This window comes from Ictidomys tridecemlineatus, chromosome 6 (assembly GCF_052094955.1).
Source record: "Ictidomys tridecemlineatus isolate mIctTri1 chromosome 6, mIctTri1.hap1, whole genome shotgun sequence".
Classification (NCBI taxonomy): domain Eukaryota; kingdom Metazoa; phylum Chordata; class Mammalia; order Rodentia; family Sciuridae; genus Ictidomys; species Ictidomys tridecemlineatus.
This window is the reverse complement of record NC_135482.1, coordinates 104,750,702-104,768,744: the sequence shown is the minus strand read 5'-3', so window position 1 is coordinate 104,768,744 and position 18,043 is coordinate 104,750,702. Positions and strand designations below refer to the sequence as shown.

The following is an 18,043-nucleotide window of genomic DNA, read 5'->3' as shown; positions in this document are numbered from 1 at the left end:
GTTAATTTTTATTCTCTTTTCCCAAATTTGTCAACTCCTGGAGCATCGAGTAGTAAGGCTGGGAACCCAGTAGAGGGACATGTTGAAGATAGGACTGGGAGGGGAGCTCTGATTGTTATGGTGATAAGGAGTAAGCTTCTGAGGAAGTGGGAGGAACAGGTCCCAGAGCGTCAGGGTAGAGCCATTGGTGGGGTGGGGGAGTGACAAGGACGACTGCTACTCAGTGGAAGTTAGGGCTATATATATCCTGGTTGACCTAGGGCAGTCCAGCTACTGTGCTGTTGTTACTCCAACAAAATTCTTAAGTGCCCCCTTTTGATATTGTGCAAGGGCTTCCTGCTTCATGTGCATAGAGGCCAATACAAGCGATCCAAGTTTTTGCAAAAAGAGCTTCTATGAAGGCTGACTGGTGAGGAGACAGGACACATGTTCCCATCTGTCTCCCCATCAGTTGGTAGAAGGCAATATAGAGAGCTGATTGGTGGAACAGTCGATACCAATTATTGGGTCCACCCAGAGGTCCTTGCAGTTGTGTCACAACTGAGGAGTTTCCGGTCTCTGTAATTCTGGTCCATCATCAGCTGTTGACTGAAGCACTTGTAATCTAGATCAGCGGGGCTCTCGTTCTTCAGGTTCTGCTCAAGGAAGACTTTGGTTCAGCTAGTCTTTAAAGTTCATTTTAGTTTAGGTCCTGGGGTTTTGTGCCTGAAAAAAAATCTTGAGTAACTGTTTGTTGGAATAGGAAATTTGCCATTTTACGTCTCAGATTCGCTCACTTTCAAAAGTGTACTGGTTTGGATGATGAAATATCTGGTCACCTTAATTTTACACATTTAAGTAGGTCTGTGACTGGAAACTTGAAGAAGTTTCTGCCTGAGGGACTCCTGCTTGTTTTTTGGTTTTTGGGGTTTTTTGTTTGTTTTGGCAAGACTTTTCATATTCTGGTACACATGGCTTGAGCAGACAAGAACTGTTAAAGGGAATAGAAGAAAGACCTCATGTAGGAAAAACAACAATAACGAATTGCTGATCTACAGCAAGGACTGAGCTGACCTTGAGAACAGAAATTTGTTTGGTACCAAACAGTATATATGCTACATTCCCCCTCTGTGCAGGGTGTGTGGGGGCTGGGAGAAGAGATGTTTGAACTGATCTGAGAGTGGAGAAATGCAAGGCAGATATGACCAGAGATTAGGGATTGGCTGAAATGAGGGACCATGAAAATAACTGGGACTCATAGTAAGCTTTGCACAGGTAGAGATTTATTGCAGTATTATGTATGAGAGTGAAGCATTGGAAATAATAGATATCCAACAAGAGGGAGTATCATCCAGTCACTCATGACACCTTGGTATGGAACATTTTGTGTTGCCATTAAAATTTTGTCTGGGTAGAATTTTAATACAATGGAAGACTTCTTAGAGTATATTATTGAGCAAAATAAGAAAGTTACAGAATGGTATGTATTAAACAATGTCATCTGTGAAATGCATAGAAAAATTTAGCATGTGTTTTACAAAAGCTGGACATAAATATTCCATAAAGATACTTGGAGGAACCGAAAGGCTTCTTTATCAACTTTTGTGTTTTTAAAATGCTTTGTGTTCTTTAATATGCTCACATTACTTTTTTATAGTAAGGAAAAATAATCTCTCTAGGAAAATGTATTTAAGGAAAAAATGCTTTGAACATAACAAAGGTCTATGCAGTCACTGTTTAGTTTGATTCCTCAGAAAACCATTTCAAGGTGTGTTCCTTCTCCTTGTCCCCATGATGGAGAACATCAGTGCAAGGTCTGGTGCGGGAGAACATGGAGTTTGGTAACAGACATGCCTAGGTCTTAATCCCAGCCCTGCTACTAGTCATGGCTATAGGAAGTGCACAGTGAGGCCTCAGGCAGGCTCTCCTGGGCTTGGTTTCCTCATTTATCAAATAAAATAGTACACATTCCTAGTCTTTTCTTGACAACTGTGAAACTCACAGGAAGCTCTGAAAACTCAGTCATTTCTAAAGGTTATAGCAAACTCACTGAGCTGCAAAATCTGACCTAAGTTGACATCTTTATTTCACTTAGGTGAATATTTATAATTTTGCAGCAGGAAATTAATGCATTTAATCATGAGATGTTACCTCCAATCCCATGGAGGATGTCAGGTATCATACAGGGTTTTAGATAAAAGATTGTAGACTATAGGACCTATCCCAATCAAATCAGATTGTGATTATAGAATTTTTAAGATGGTTCCTGGCAGAGGATAAGTACTCAAGTACAGAGGGGGTGATTTCTTTTCCTTATGTTTCTTACCGGGATGTTTGAGAAGACTGAAGTGTCATATATTATTGGAATTTAGCATAGCATCATTTAAGAGAGGGGTGGAAAAATGGGAACTTACATCAAGAAATTCTTCTGCCTCTTTTCTTCTTCCAGATTTCTAGTCTTCGAGAGGAATTAGCCAGAGGGAATAATGCACATCAACAGGGCACCCAGATAGTTGAAGAGCAAATAGAAAACTATGTCTTATTCCCTTGGTGAAGACTATATAATCTCAAAACATATGTGCTCATGATGGAACTGTAATGTACTTACAGCATAGTTGCTTCACATTTACAGGCGTACTTTGTTATCATCTAAAACTAGTTCAGTATATAATTCTTTAGATTGAAGAATGGTTATGTACTTCTTTCAAGAGAAATTCACAATAAGATTTTTTTATTGCAAACTCATAATCTTTAAAATATAATTTGATTCAAGGTTGCATTCAGCCTTTTTGGTGGCATTAATCGGGCACAGACTACAGTCCACCTGCATAGCCATAATGATTACTACTTCTTTTTCTTGGAGGAGTTCAGGCGTCATAAATTCTGTTAGCGTGGTATTAGCCAACTACATTATTAACATCACCAAGGGGAATTAAAATGTATCATGTTATAGGATCAAAAGTTCTACATTCTGAATCAATGCCAGTAATATAAAGGATTTCCAGACCCTTCAGTGAAACCACAGGCAGCAGCAATCCCTTCCCCACCAGCCACATGACTTGCTCCACATTAGGGTGGAGGTCACTAGCTGTTCTCAGGTCTAGGGCCCTGTCCACCTCCCGTGGTGGAATGTGTTGCCTTCACCATGTGAACATAGTATCGCAGACCCTCAGGTCTGAAAGAAGCACTTTTGAGGTTTCCTTTCGTCAATCCAGTTAATCTGCTCATTTAGACTGCATGCCTGGGAAATCACAATAGTGTTCTTTGTAATAAACCCAATAGATATCCCTGAAACCAGATGGCTGTAACATTTTGCCCATTGGTCCAGTGGCAGAAGAGCTAGTCTGTTGGCCAGAAATTTCTGCCTACTGGGGGGGCTCAGCCTTCTTTCACTTTAATTCATCAGATCCTTGTTGGCCCCATGAGCTACACGTCTATCACGGTGTCAGGGCACATTCCTGCACATCCTGGGGTTCCACTTACCCTTCACGTTAATCCATTTATTAGCTCCATATTGCAGGGATCTTTGCCAAGCCCATCAGCATAATTGGGATTTCAGGAGTCAGACCCCCTAATTACATTAGCTGAGTTGTCTCATTAGCCCTCATGCATCATCCAAACCCATCATCAAACGATTTTCCTTTATTATTGTTGCCATTTTCTTAATGCAGGTATTGTTGAGTAGGATTTTTTTTTACACCCACTTTTGCTTAACTTGTTGTTTGATCTCCAGAATACAATAAATCTTCAGACTAAATAGAGCCAAGATTGGGGGCAGGGGAGGAAGGGTTAGGTGAGGCTGGGATGCTAACCTTTCTGTTAGAACCAGAGAGAAGTGCATGGGCAACTTGGGCTAATACAGGCAAGAGATGTATATATATTTTTTTGTAGTCCAGCTTTGAAAAGAAATGATCCACTTTGTATAAACTGGTGCTTCACAGATAACTGGGGGAAGACAAAAACATGTAACCTGCCTTTTGTCGATATGGGGGCCTTCTGCCTGAGTTCAGCAGCTGGGTAGAGAGCCTCTACTTCTTCAGTCCTCATAGGCATCTAGGACTTTGATACTATAGGGAGGAATCTTTTAGGAAAAGTAGAGGCTCAGGAATCAGAAAGCTGGAGTTCTGGTTGTAGTTTTGCCTCTAGCTGTGACAGATTTTAACCATCACTCACTCCGCTCTGCCCTGGATTTCTCAGTTTTAAAATAGAAACACCCTCTCTTCATAGTTTTCTCAACCTCTCTCCCCAAAAGCTACAGACAGTGAGATGTAAGTTTTAAATCATACCCAACACAGTACAGGTGTTCAATCTGTCATTCTTCCTTTGAGAGAGAGTTGATGGTTCTTCCATGTGTATCCCAGGTGCATCTCTGACCAAGACCTGTGTATCCCCTTGGAAATACTTGATCTTCTCAGTCTGGCCCCTGGGGCCTCCGCTTCACCCACTTGCTCTGGCCTCCTTTTGTAAGGTTGAGGGGTTGCCTCCTGCCCATTTCAAAGTGCCCTCTATTGGATCCCTGGAACATCCCTAGGAATGTGAAACCTTCCAAGGAAGAGGAATGACAAGCCATGTTCAGGTTCCCTTGACTAATCTGAAGTCATCTCCAGCCCTCGCAACTCCATCCCTCCCAAGGTGCCGAGGCCCACCTTCATCTGACTTTTGGGAACCCACCAAAATTAGTGTGAGGCTGTGCTCTGCATTGATCTCAAGCTGTCAAACTCAAATCACACACACACACACAAAAAAAAAAGTATGAGAAAGAAGGGAGGGTTGGGCTGGTGGTGCCCGGGTTAGGGGTCAGGCACAGAATGTGGGTTTGCATCCACAAAGGGAGCATTGGGAGTTGTGTTGGAAAATTTTCTTCAGCCTTTATTTACCATGGTGGGTCACCCGGTGGGAAAGAAAGACAATAGCATGCTGTGTTGCCTTGCTGGAAAAGCATGCCCTAAGCAAAGAAGGTGGCAAGCTCAGTCAGAGCACTGCTCAATTAGCCCCAGCGCTTAAAGGAGGGTCTCCCTGCAGCTGTCAGTGGAGGGTGGGTGGGAGCAGAGGCCGGCCCACTCTGGGGCCCTGCAGGAATCCTGAATGGGAGCTGACTTGGGAGGGACAGCAGATTCCCCCTGCCTGATACTGCTCCTTGCCTCTTGGACAAAGGGCCCTAAAGGGGGTTTGGGGGAAACTGCTCTGGAGAGAGGCAGTGTGGGGAGACCACGGAGTAAATGATCAGAAAAGTGAGTGCAAACGTCTCTTGCAGAGAGTGACCGACATATGGAACATGTTATCCGGAAGGGTTACAGGCTGGAGGAGCTCCTTGGGTTTTTCAGGGGGGTGGGGTGGGGGAGGGGAGCCTTCAGAAACTCAAGGAGCTTTCTAAACAAAAGGAATTTGAGAAGGGTTGGAGAAATAATGAGAAATGCAAACTTGACCCAGAGTTTCTTTCTATCTCCCCGGCTTTTCTCCTGCCTGTCCTTACATGTTTCCTGTTCGAGGACCCAGGAAAGTCACTAGAGCCAGGTGCCTTGCTCAGAGTTGGCAGCACCAGTGTGGCCTGGGGGGTAAGAAGGACCCCAGAGCCAGCTCACTTCTCTGCTCGAGGGGACCATAGCCTGGCTTTAGACCCCTGAGGACAGACCCACTGCTGGCACTGAATGGGTCCGGGTGGTTTGCTCTGTCCCCTCGCTTTGTACAAGAGCAAACTGATGACTGCAGGGAGGTGGCAGAAAGATTCACCCAAGAATTTTCTGTGATAGCGTGGGGTGCTGGGAGGGAGGAGACCCCAGTTTTCTGATCCCTTCGACCAGTGTGTCATCTCCCCTTTGCAGCAGCCTTCTCCCAACACCCAACACACCACACCCCCCCCCACGAAGACAGCCAGATACACACAGGCACACCCCCCCAGACACATGCACATCCAGATGGACATCACTCAGACATCCACCACGCCCCTGCACCACACTTAGATACGCACAGACATAGGCACACACACTCACACTCACACACACTGGCTGTTCCCCTTCAGCACTTGTATTGTTTGGATTTTCTCCTCTTCCCAGCCTCTGCTCACAGTGCTCCTGGGCATGACCTCAGCCACTCTCAGGACAAGGTACAGATGGCTTGTAGGATCATGATGGCCTGCTTTGTGGGCCTCTGCAGCACTTCCAGGAAGCTCTTTTTGAAACCCAGTGAAAATGTAAGGTGGTGTGGGAATTGAACTAGCCTTGGTGGGGGGGGGGTGGCCGGTGGAACAGTTTGTAACTCCAATCTAAGTGCAGACACCTCTGGAGCTATAGTAGTGGAGGCTTTGTAGGGACAATCTCTCCTACCTTCCCTTTTCCCTAGCCAGGTATAAAAAGCCACCTGTCCAGGGCCTTTGCCTCAGCTGAATGTCCTGTTCATAAAAGCATCTCTCTCTCTCTCTCTCTCTCTCTCTCTCTCTCTCACACACACACACACACACACACACACACACACACACACACACACACACACTTTCTGACTCTTCTTTCCTCTGTTTCTGTCTTACACCAGCTTACCCTGAAGTCTCAGGGTGGTTCCACACTTTCAGCCAGGCCTGTTAAGGTTATAGAAGCTCAGCTAGGTTCTACTTTCAGATGACTGACAGGACCCGGAGCTTCCATGTTCTTCATGCTTTCAGAGTTAAGTAGTTAGTAGTGCACCGGTAATAATCCAGAGATCATTTTAGATCCTCATTCAAGAATTTAATTGGATCCTTCAGAGAAAATTTTATAAAATGTCTTTATTGGCACTAAAAGTCAACACCTCGAATCCCCAGTAGTTTTTTCCAACTGTGGTTGTTTGCCTATCTTTTGCACTATAATGAACCACCCCAAAACTTAGGAAAACAACTGTTGTAGCATTTCTTTTGATTTCATGGGTCAGAAGTTTGGGCAGAAGTGGGCTGCATGGTTTTTCTGAGTTCACTTGGGGACATTCAGCTGGCGGATAGACTAATCTGGATCATCCAGGTCAGTTTCATTTGCAAGACTGGTGCTTTATCAGGGATGGCCAAAAGACTGAGCTTCCTGGGAATCCCTTTCAACTCAGTGGCCTCTGGATCCTTAGACCCACGTGGCAGCTCAGAGTTGCACGAACGAGTCCAAAGACATAGAACCTTTTAGAACCTAGCCTCGGAAGTTACATAACATTGATGTTGACATGCCATATTCGTCAAAACAATCATGACTTTGCCCTGATACAAAGGGGTGACCTCTTGGGCTTTATTACATTCTAAAAGGGGTCAACAATCCCAAAACAACTAAGTCTCCCAGCACTGTGCTATATGATTCTTAACCAGAAGTGGTAAGGTGTCCCCAAATGGTGTTTAGAAAACTTCACATCATTTTTTTTTTTAAATGGTTGTCACCACGACTGGAGGACATGCTATAGATGAGAATCTGAGTTCCTTGCTGTAGGTGAGAACCTGAGTTGCTTGTGTGGGGAGCACAACTGAACAATGAAGACCTGTCCTGCCCAAAATACCAGGTGGCACCCTTGTGGGAGAAATGTTGCTCTCGGAATCAAGACCCCCTGATAAGCAATTATTCTCCTCCAGATGCAAAGCTAGTTAGTGGAGGAGTTGGCTTAATGAATATATCAAAGCAGGAGTTTTGCCAAATGTTCACATTATTTTGCTTGTCCTCATCAACCACAAATACATTGCAACCTGTGAAACCAGAGTCAGAACTGTCTCACCTTCAAAACTCGGGCCAATTTTTAAAAAGAGTCCTTGGATTCTTGATTTTCTTTACCATCAGATGAGGAAAGAGGAAAGGAAAATTCTATATTTGAAAAATGAAAGCTTACATAAAGAAGCCCACAAGCGGATGTGGAATAAATACGCTTCTCAGCCACAACGAACCAATGTTGTAGTCTTGGACTATGCGATTCGTCTTTTTACGTTTCTGAGGACCTGTCTAGAATGTCTTTTCTCTAAAAAAGTGAAAGAAACATTGATGCCAGTAGGGTGCTCACTGCTGAGTGTGCTGCAAGGGTGCCTTGGACCACAGTGAATTGGGAAGTTGTTATGTGATTTGGCTACACATTTCGGGCTGTTGGGTCACACAGATGGGTTTGAATCCTGGCTGTGGTTCTCCATTGATGTGTAAGCCTGAGCAAAATTACTTAATCCCTCTGAGCCTCAGTCTCCTCAGCTGCAAAGTGGGGATAATAATTGTATCTGTGAGGATTAACTGAGATAATCCATGTAAAGTGTTCCACAAAGTCTAGCATATGGTGTGGCTCAGTGAACATTAGCCTTTCTTACAAGGGATCATTACAACTTGTGTCTGTGATTAGAGGCAGCTTTGGGTTTAGCATGTTTATGCCAAAATTGCTTTCAGAGAACCAGCCCTGGGTTGGTTTTTAGTCTTGCCCCGCTGCTAGAAAGTCACTAGACTGCTTAAAATTGGAGTCTGTGTTTATTAAGCACCTGCCACAAGCTTTGATTTGGATGAAAGATTGGTTTTCTCCTGTGTGTACATCTCAGCATCACCACATGAATGGGTCAGAATGGATGTAGAAAATTACCAGCTAGACCTCTATTCTACCTCAGTTTCCAGTCTATAGAAGTGTTCAGGTGAATGATGGTGACTATGGTGAGTGGAGGGAGAGACATGCAGCAGAGCAAAAGACAGCTGAGGCCCCAACAGTCTTCAGACAGCATGGCTTCCTGGATGGGGCATCCAGACCAGTGCTTCAGTGAGCCGGTGCTCCTCCTAGTGGAAGGAGGCTGGCTGTGCAGGGAGCGGGCAGCGTGATGCAGGCCTGATCATGGAGCGCAAAGGAAGAAGCCCACAGGAGAAGTGCAGCCAAGTCCTCTTGGGCCAAACCAGTGTGGTTTGTTGATCCCGTCTATGCTGGTTTGGGCATTGCCAGGCCAGCTACAGTCTTGGTTTGGAAGAGGCAACCAGAGAGTGAAAGGAATAGCAGTCCTGCTTTGGGGATTTCCTTAGCTTCTAACTCTTGAGACATAGTGGCTTTGTTCTTCTGCCATTTTGAAACTCATTCTTGGCTGGGTAGACAAGGTAGATACTTCAGCAGCAGCAGCATTATCGTCCTTACTTATTCTAAGTATTAAAAAATCAATTAGCTGCCTACCTTGTGCTAGTATGACTTATAGTTGTACAGCATTTTTCAGGCAAAGGTATATGCCTGAAATTTACTCAAATAAGAAGCATACATATAAAACAAAAAGGTTGACTTGGGGTGGTTTTTCTCTGGAGCCAAAGTTATTTGTTAATGCCAATGTGTCCAGCAGTCTGTGCATATAAAGCAACTTTCCCTGGTATGTTTTCACCCATAGAGAATGGAGATAACTCAGATGCAGGAAATAACTCAAATCAGAATGTCTGAGACCATGAAATGATACCACTTGAAAATAGACTGACTATAAACCCATCAATCCTCATTTCCATGAGTACCAGACGTGTGTGTATGTACAAGCCCACACATGCAACCTTGTGTGCACAGTGGGAGATGAATGTGAATGCCCCAAACAAAAAAAAAAAAAACTAAATTTACTAGATAATACCATTATAGCCAATAGCTGGATTGACTCAGATTTTCTCCGAAGTCCTTCCTAGTCCACCCTCTGGCCATGTTAGTGGTATGCAAAGGATCAAGTAAATCCAAGTTTCCTGGGGCTCCTGTCGGCATACCAAGCTCCTTTCAGATCTCTCTGCCAAGATGGGGCTAAGCCCGAGAGCTCCTTGGCCTGGGGAGTGAGTGCACTACCTTCCGTGCTGGAGCTGCCGGTGCACATTGTTTTGACATGTGCCATACCTTCCATCGCTCACTGCCTTGGGGCCAGAGTTGGGTATGCTTTGAACGATGTAAAAATTCCTCTTCCAGCAGCAGTACAGAGTAAACTCACAGCTTTCCACCTCCATCTCAGTATACACAGCTTTCTTCAGGAATATATTCCTTCTTTAGGAATATAGGCTCCTTCTCTACCATTCAGGGGACCTATTTATTGTATGGCTCCAGGAAGGACTAAGAGAGGTGATTTCTAAGAGAGGTGATTCAACCCTGTGAGGCTATTTCATTTCATTTCATTTCATCCTGGAATGTGCCATCTCTTGCACACATGCCCTGTGTCGGCTGGGAAACCGATATCCCTGAACTTTGAGGACCTTGTCCTGTTTCTGATCTTGGACCCAAGGGTTAACCTTGTCAATCAGTTTCTGTGCCCTGAGTTTCAAGTGTTACATTTTAACACTGCCTGGAGAATTAAAGTGGATAGAATCTGCTTCCCTGGCACTGCTCTTGCCTGTTTGATGCAGACCTGCCTGGTGTCCGGGGATCTCAAATGAGTTCTCACCAAATATAGGCAGAGAGCGCAGCTGATTTGCTTTTGGTGTTCTGAAAATTTAGAGCATGCTGGTCTGCATCTTTTGGCAGCAGTCACATGACTGTGTTCCTTGCCCTCAGGGTTTGTCTGTTTTTGTGCTTCATAAGATAGGAAGTGTCAGGGCACATCCCCCGCCACCACCACCACAGTATGCTAAGAGTGAATGAGATGAAAAACGTAGAACTTGAGGGGAAGGAAGAGGCGCTGTGGAAATCCACCCAGCCCCATTCATGTGAGTTCACTCCTCATTTACTCCTTGTAGCAATTCCAAGTCGCTCCCTCCCTTCATCTTTTACAAGCACTTCCCTCCCTTGTTGGTTTTGGATGCCTCTTGCCCCCAGTGAGTCGACCTGCATGTTTCCACTTCGAATCTAACCATGCTATTTCCAGGTTGCCAGCCCCCATGGGTGCTGGAGCCTAATTGGTCTGTTCTCACTGGTGTTTGTAGCAACTTCCCTCTGGGCATCATCTGTGCATTTTAATTAATCTGCCACTTTTTCCTCTCTCTACTTCCGGATCATTAATAAAGAGATTAACCCCAACCAGACCAACCCCCCACGGAGAGGCTCCACCAGCATCTCTCTCTCTCCCAGTTCCCAGCCTTGTCATGGGTCAGAACATCTTCATGTGACCCCACTGACTAATTTTGAAGCCTCAGGACCTGTGATCAGAACACAGCCAGTGTGAATTAATTTGGCAGTTAAGATTTGGGGAACAAGCTCAGCTGGTCTTTTATAAGTCTTAGTTTAATATTTCCACTACATTCCTTTCCTTTTGGTCATTCTACTTTAAATCTATTGCTTTCCCACCTCTCTCCCTTTGCATTCCCCGAGCAAGATATTAGGGTTATCCAGCAGGATGTAGTCTTTGCAGCCCTTAGCATTAGTCAGAGACCATGTCATAGCCCCAGAAATTCTCCAGAGAATTAGGCCCTTCTGGATGCAGTTGAACAGTGTCTTCTTTGACCCCAGCCAGAGGACCCAGTTGCCTCCAGAGGATGTGTCTGTACAAGAAATAATGAATTTGCATATTCAGAATTTGGCAAATTTAAAAACTGCTTTCACGTTCGATCTCATGATTCCTCTCTGAGGGAAGCTAAAACAGATCCTTTCTGACTTTGTAAGTCACCCAAGTTTCCAGGGATGGCCACAAACCCAGGACATGGGTTGGTATATCCAAGTGCTTGGCCCTGTACAACATGTGACTTCTGCAAGGACGGGTGACCTCCAGAGGGACTGCTTTGGACAGTATCAAGCCCAGGAGGGACAGGGGTCAACCAAATTGTGTTTACTTTCATGAGCAAATGCTTTCACAGTGAATATGGGGAGGAAATTCAGAAGTGGTGGCCTCAGATCCCTAGAAACTCTGCCTAGGACTGAGGTTTCTTGGGGTGGCTCTCAACTTGCTAACTGGCAGCTGTCCTGGTTCCTGGCTCCTGGCTCCCAGCTTGGAACCTGAGCTTTCTCTGGAAATAAATTCTCTAGAATGAAAGCAGAAAAGACAGGCGTAGCATAGTATCATCATCAAGAACATGAACTCTAGCACCAGACTACTCAAATCCTGATTCTGCTGCTTACTAGCTAGTTATTTAACTTCCCCGTGCCTCTGTTTTCCCATATGAAATGGAATATGCAAAAAATACCTACCTCTGTGAGGTTGCTATCAGGATTAAAGATTTCATGTGCACCAGTCCTCATTCTAATCAGGCCCATAGCATTTTCATTCTTGATCTCATCAGGATAAACATTTACTCCTTACCTGGGCAGCAAAAGGGGTCTGTGGGTCCATGGTCAGGAGTGATGTCCCTGTGTCAGGAGGCTAGCCCTGGACAGGTGAATTGGAACCCGAAGGAGGCACCCCCATCTCAGCCCATGTCAGGACAGGCACAGGTTGCCTTGGCCTCAGATCTTGCACCACTCTCTACCCTGGCTTCCTTTTCCATTTCAGCTGCTTCGTGGATACCCAGAAACCCTCTGTGTGTATTGTAAACTGAGCCAAAAAGGAGGAATCAGAAATTGCTCTCTTTTGAGTATTTTGAGGGATGGTGAAACCTTGTAGGAATGTTGCTCCGGGGACTGAGAAAACACCATATGTGGGAAAGCATTTCTAAGCGAGGAAAACAGCATGTGCATATTGGTCGGGATCTTGGAAAACTCTGAGCAGGGGAAATGGGCACTAGGGAGAGTATAGGAAGGGGGTTTTACTGAGGTCTTTAACAGGTCTTTTTCTAATTATAGCCAAGAAGAGCCTGGGGACCCATGGCCTGCTTCAGAGCCAGGGCCTGTATTTTCTTTGGGAAAAGAAGGCAGAGTTGATTGGCTTCCAAACCCAGACTTGGCAGAAGCCCATGCAGGCCCGTGAGCAGTGCCTTGGGCAGGTCCTGATCCTCACAGGCGCTCATTCAATAAGCAGACATTGAAATTCTGCAGGGTGCGCAGCCTTGTGCTGGGCATGAGGGATCTTTGGGTGAAAAGATAATGGTCCCTGTCATCCAGGAGGAGACAGACTGGCAATACTAATACAGTAGGATAATGGCTTACATGGGGGTTTCTACAAAGGACTGTGAGTATGAGAGAAGTCCCCTTAAGCAGAAACTGCTGTGCCTTACCTGGGTTGAACCACTAATGCCTGTTTCCATTCCCCATCCAGGGAAATAGTCTCCCAGGAAAAGCCCACTCCAGGAGATGGGGTGGGAAATGAAGTCTTAGTAATCAAAAGAGACCAACTCAGCCTCCTCTCTCTCTCCCAGCAGGTTCAGAAGCACCCCTTCACATGTCCCTACACTTGTTCCTTATTTTTCCCAGTCTGTGTGCTTCCAGTTCATGATACTTTTCTTCTCCCACAACCAGGGTGGCCAGTCTGAGGTCCTATCACTTATGAGCAATGGCATTTGAGGAAAAGTCTGTGTGCTTCCAGTTCATGATACTTTTCTTCTCCCACAACCAGGGTGGCCAGACTGAGGTCCTATCACTTATGAGCAATGGCATTTGAGGAAAAGCCTTGTGGAGACCATGCTGGTTCAGATTGCTGCGAGCCAGATGTAGAGAAAGAAATTCTCCAGATGCTTGGTCCCACATGTGTGCATTCAGCAAGGGCCCCTCCTGTTGCCACAGCAAACTCAGGTTCATGTTCAAGTTCACATTTCTGGTGTACTCACTAGGTACGGGTACTGTCCTGAGTGATTTCATAGGAAGTTCTTTATCCATCCCTCACAGTAACCTGATCACCCACAAGCCACCAGATTTTGTTGAGCCCAAGAACTTAGTGTCCCCTCTCACTCTTCTCTGTCATTAATTAGCAATCTGACTTCACCACTGCTGCAGACCTCAGTTTCCATATCTATAAAAACGAGGAGGTTGTCTAGATTCTGTGTTTTGGGAAGTCTTGTCACTGACATTCTTGGGCTTGCTCCCTATGAAAATAAAACAAAACAAACTAATAGCAGATAATCAAAATGGAGCCCACAAAAAGCCTGCAGGGTTTGATGCAGCCTTGCAAATAATTTAGAAACACTCACCAGCCTGCACATGGTGTGTTCCCATTGCTTTTACCAGAGAATCATGGCAAGGTTTTTGATTTGATGGTAAGAAAGAGGATGGATGCAGGATTGGGTAGGGCCCACATTAATACTAATTGGGTAATACCCACACTACATAACGCTATGAGGGATGCTTCAACGGCCATTTGGAGAATGGCTGAGAGAAGGCAAGGGAGGCATAGTTGCTACTGTTGAGGATCTTGGGAGAGCTTTACAGAAAAGACAGCTTATGAAGAATGAGTACAATTTCAACGAGAGGTCATAAAAGTGAGTAAAATAAAGAGAACAGTACATGCAGAAATAGTGATTGAGATTGAAGCATGGGACATATGAGCCCAATCTTACTACAGTTAACAAAAAGAGAAGTCAAGCCCAGAATGCAAAGAACCCTGTCACTTCCCTATCTGTCTCTCTCCTCTTCTTTAAGCTGTAGTCAGCGTTTCCCTTATCTATAGAATTGCTACAGCTTGGATCTCGAATGTCACCCAAAGGCCATGTGTTAAAGACTTGATCCCCAGTTTGGTGTTTTGGGGACGTAATGAAACTTGAAGAGGTGGGTGCTAGTAGGAAGTCTTTAGGTCATTGGGAGTGTTTGCTTTGAAGGGGATTTTGGAACCCCAGTGTCTTTCTCTTTTCTCTCCTGGCCTCGAGTGGTTTTGCTCTGCCATGTGCTGCCACCCTATGATATGCCACCATAGACCCAAAGCAATAGGGTCAACAAATCATAGACGGAAGCCTCTAAAATCGTGGGCCAAAAATAAACCTTTCTCTTCTCTACGTTGTTTATCTCAGGTATTTGTTATAGTAACAGAAAGCCGATTAACACAGAAATCAAGGCATTAGTTTAGATGTTCTTTTTATCTGACCCCTGCCCATCTCCTTGATTTGTTTTCCCTGTGACTAAGTACCCAATGTATTCTTACCTTACAGTAGCTGGGCTTTAGAGAGATTAAATATACTTTTTGGTAGTCTCTCAGTCCCAAATGACTTTATCATAGCTGCATTCTTTTTTGGCAGGGAGAGAGGGATGGTGATTTTAGTGGCATATATCCCATGTTGTTGTTGTTGTTTTGTTCAAGTTTCATTTTGTTGGTCCTGCAAGACTGCAGGAAATAAAACTTGTCCACAGAGTGTATTAATTATCCTGTGGGAACCATTTTCCTGGGATAATGCAATTCCTAGAGCAATCTCTAGGGGTGGGTAGTTACACTAGAATCCTTCTCTTAATTTTGACCTTGAAGGAGTCAGCTGTCCAGCGAGTGGTTCCCAGAGAGGGAAGATGGTTCCCTTATCACTGAGACAGGCCAGGAGCCAGGGGGAGGAAATTCCAACACAGTATCTACAAAATTGCTGGCCTTTGGGGACAAGAGAGCAAGCCAGTATTTCAGACAGACCAGGAAGGAGGCCGTGTCTGTGACCTAGGAGCAGACCTGGTGTTGTGGAGCAGGTTCCTTTCTTTTTCTCCTGCCATCTTTGTTTATTTCCTCTGTATTTTCCCCCTGGACTTAGTGAAGTCTTTCTGAAAATACCAAAGGTGAACCAAGAGAAGAGTTTTTATTTTCCATGTTTAGGCATCCTGTTTAAAAGCAATGAATTATTAAAGAATGAAGTGAAGTGGCAGGGATGATTATTAAAAGATGAATACCTCAAGGTGGATGTAGGAGGTATGAACCAGGTGAGGAACACTAGCTCAGGTACCCCCTCCACCTGAGAGTCTCCTTCTACCGCACACCTTCGGAAAGTCTGGGCTTTGCTCCACTGAGGGAGAGACCAGCAAGGGAGGTGTCTGGAGATCAGCTCTAGAATTCCACAAGGACTCAACAGGAGCCCTGTGTTGAGGCTCTACTATGGCAACAGAAAGAGAACACTGATAGATTCAAGTGCCGTTTAAACAAGGAGATAGTAGAATCAGAAATAGAACCACTAAAGCAAACACTTTGGAATGGAAACTTGAAACAATCCAAAGGAGGAGAAAATGAACCAAGGCTGACCTGCTGTTCAGGGCAAGGCTAACCTGTTACGTGGAACTAGTTTTTTCTACATTTCCTTCTTCTTCAGACGGTGCCTTTGCACGGCTGCCGTTTTGAGAAGAGAGTCTCTGGGGGCTGAGCAGATTGGCTGGGTGGCCTGATGATGCATGTTCCATCTGAGAGCTTAACAGAGCACCCAGAGACTAGGGCCCTCGTGCGGTGTGGGTTGTGGCAAGAGAACAGACTTTACCAGGTTTGGCCTGGCCAGGGATGGGCCCATTTCTGATCTCATAGAGGCAACTGACCCAATCCCTGCCTTCCATGTGTTCCTTTGAAGGCCTCAGGGGCTGGGGTTGGGGAGTCATCGAATTATGTTTTTTCAGACAATGATAAGGGTCTGCTGCTGGTAAAGGAATGTAACTACATATCTATATTTCTCAGGTTTAAAGTCTTCAGAGTCTGCCAAGGTAGAGCTGACTTTCTGGGCTCAAGGGATGTTTAAAGAAGTGGCAGGACATGGTCCACGTGCAGCAGCAGGCTGCAGGATAGTGCAGACACCGAATGCAAAGGCAGTCAGTGCTGCCTGTCTAGGAGAGCTATCAGTCAGAAGATCTGGTGTGCATTCCCCAGTGTTTCCCAGGGGTTGGGGAAAGAGCCCCTTCCGAATGTCCAGGGCTTACTTGGGATGGTGGTGCCCTCTCTCTTTCGCCCCCTCTGGAATTCTCAGCCTCAGGTGGCTGGTGCCAGAATGACTTGGACTCCGCTGCTGCAGCCTGCCGTTAACACCCGTTATTTCCTTTTCAGATCTTACAGGTGAACAAGGTGATGTCCATCTTGTTTTATGTGATATTTCTCGCTTATCTCCGTGGCATCCAAGGTAACAACATGGATCAAAGGAATTTGCCGGAAGACTCACTCAACTCCCTGATTATTAAGCTGATCCAGGCAGATATTTTGAAAAACAAGCTCTCCAAGCAGATGGTAGATGTTAAAGAAAATTACCAGAACGTCCTGCCGAAAGCAGAGGCAGCCCGAGAGCCAGAGCAGGGAGAACCTGCCAGGTCAGAATTCCAGCCAATGATTGCGACAGACACCGAATTGCTGCGACAACAGAGACGCTACAGTTCCCCCCGAGTCCTGCTAAGCGACAGTACCCCCTTGGAGCCTCCTCCCTTGTATCTCATGGAGGATTACGTGGGCAACCCCGTGGTGGCCAACAGAACGTCACGGCGGAAACGGTATGCAGAGCATAAGAGTCACCGGGGAGAGTACTCTGTGTGTGACAGTGAGAGTCTGTGGGTGACCGACAAGTCGTCGGCCATCGACATTCGGGGACACCAGGTCACGGTGCTGGGGGAGATCAAAACCGGCAACTCTCCCGTCAAACAATATTTTTATGAAACGAGATGTAAAGAAGCCAGGCCAGTCAAAAACGGTTGCAGGGGGATCGATGACAAACACTGGAACTCTCAGTGCAAAACGTCCCAAACCTACGTCCGAGCACTGACTTCAGAAAACAACAAACTCGTAGGCTGGCGCTGGATACGAATAGACACTTCCTGTGTGTGTGCCTTGTCGAGAAAAATCGGAAGAACATGAATTGGCATCTCTCCCCATATATAAATTATTACTTTAAATTATATGATATGCATGTAGCATATAAATGTTTATATTGTTTTTATATATTATAAGTTGACCTTTATTTATTAAACTTCAGCAACCCTACAGTATATAAGCTTTTTTCTCAATAAAGTCAGTGTGCTTGCCTCCCCCCAGGCCTCTCCCATCTGTTAATCTTGTTTTGTGATCTGGCTCTCAGGAGCCTTTCTGTAAAATCTGTGTACACCAGTACTTTGCATTCAGTATTGTCAAGGCCATGACTGTCGCTTTAGTAAACTTGTTAAAATCAGATGATGTCGGCGTTGTGTATAAACACAGTGATATCCCCCTTCTGGTAGATTCCATGTTGGATTAATTAATTAAAAGAGCTGTTATGGCCTCCATTGAAATTATACCCTGTAGCTTTGAGCTTAACATTTCCTCCTGGCCAGCAAGCACACCACCAAGTACTTACTTGTGTTTTTTTTTTTTTTTTTTCTACTCTTGGTCTTGCCAATTAGAATTGTGATTTGTGCCAATAACAACGAACCTGGCAATTTTAATTTTGTAAGTTTCTTTTCAGCACAT

At 45.1% G+C, this 18,043-nt stretch overlaps 1 protein-coding gene across 1 annotated transcript in view; it reads left to right on the top strand.

Moving 5' to 3' along the window:
• The window catches only part of Ntf3 (neurotrophin 3), a 59,583-nt gene extending 41,818 nt beyond the window's left edge, over nt 1-17,765 (top strand). Inside the window, exon 2 of the mRNA XM_005338366.4 lies at nt 16,661-17,765. Coding sequence (XP_005338423.1) covers nt 16,661-17,455 — 795 coding nt within the window. The 3' untranslated portion in view covers nt 17,456-17,765. The remainder of the gene's footprint in view (nt 1-16,660) is intronic.
• Nucleotides 17,766-18,043: the final 278 nt, after the last annotated feature.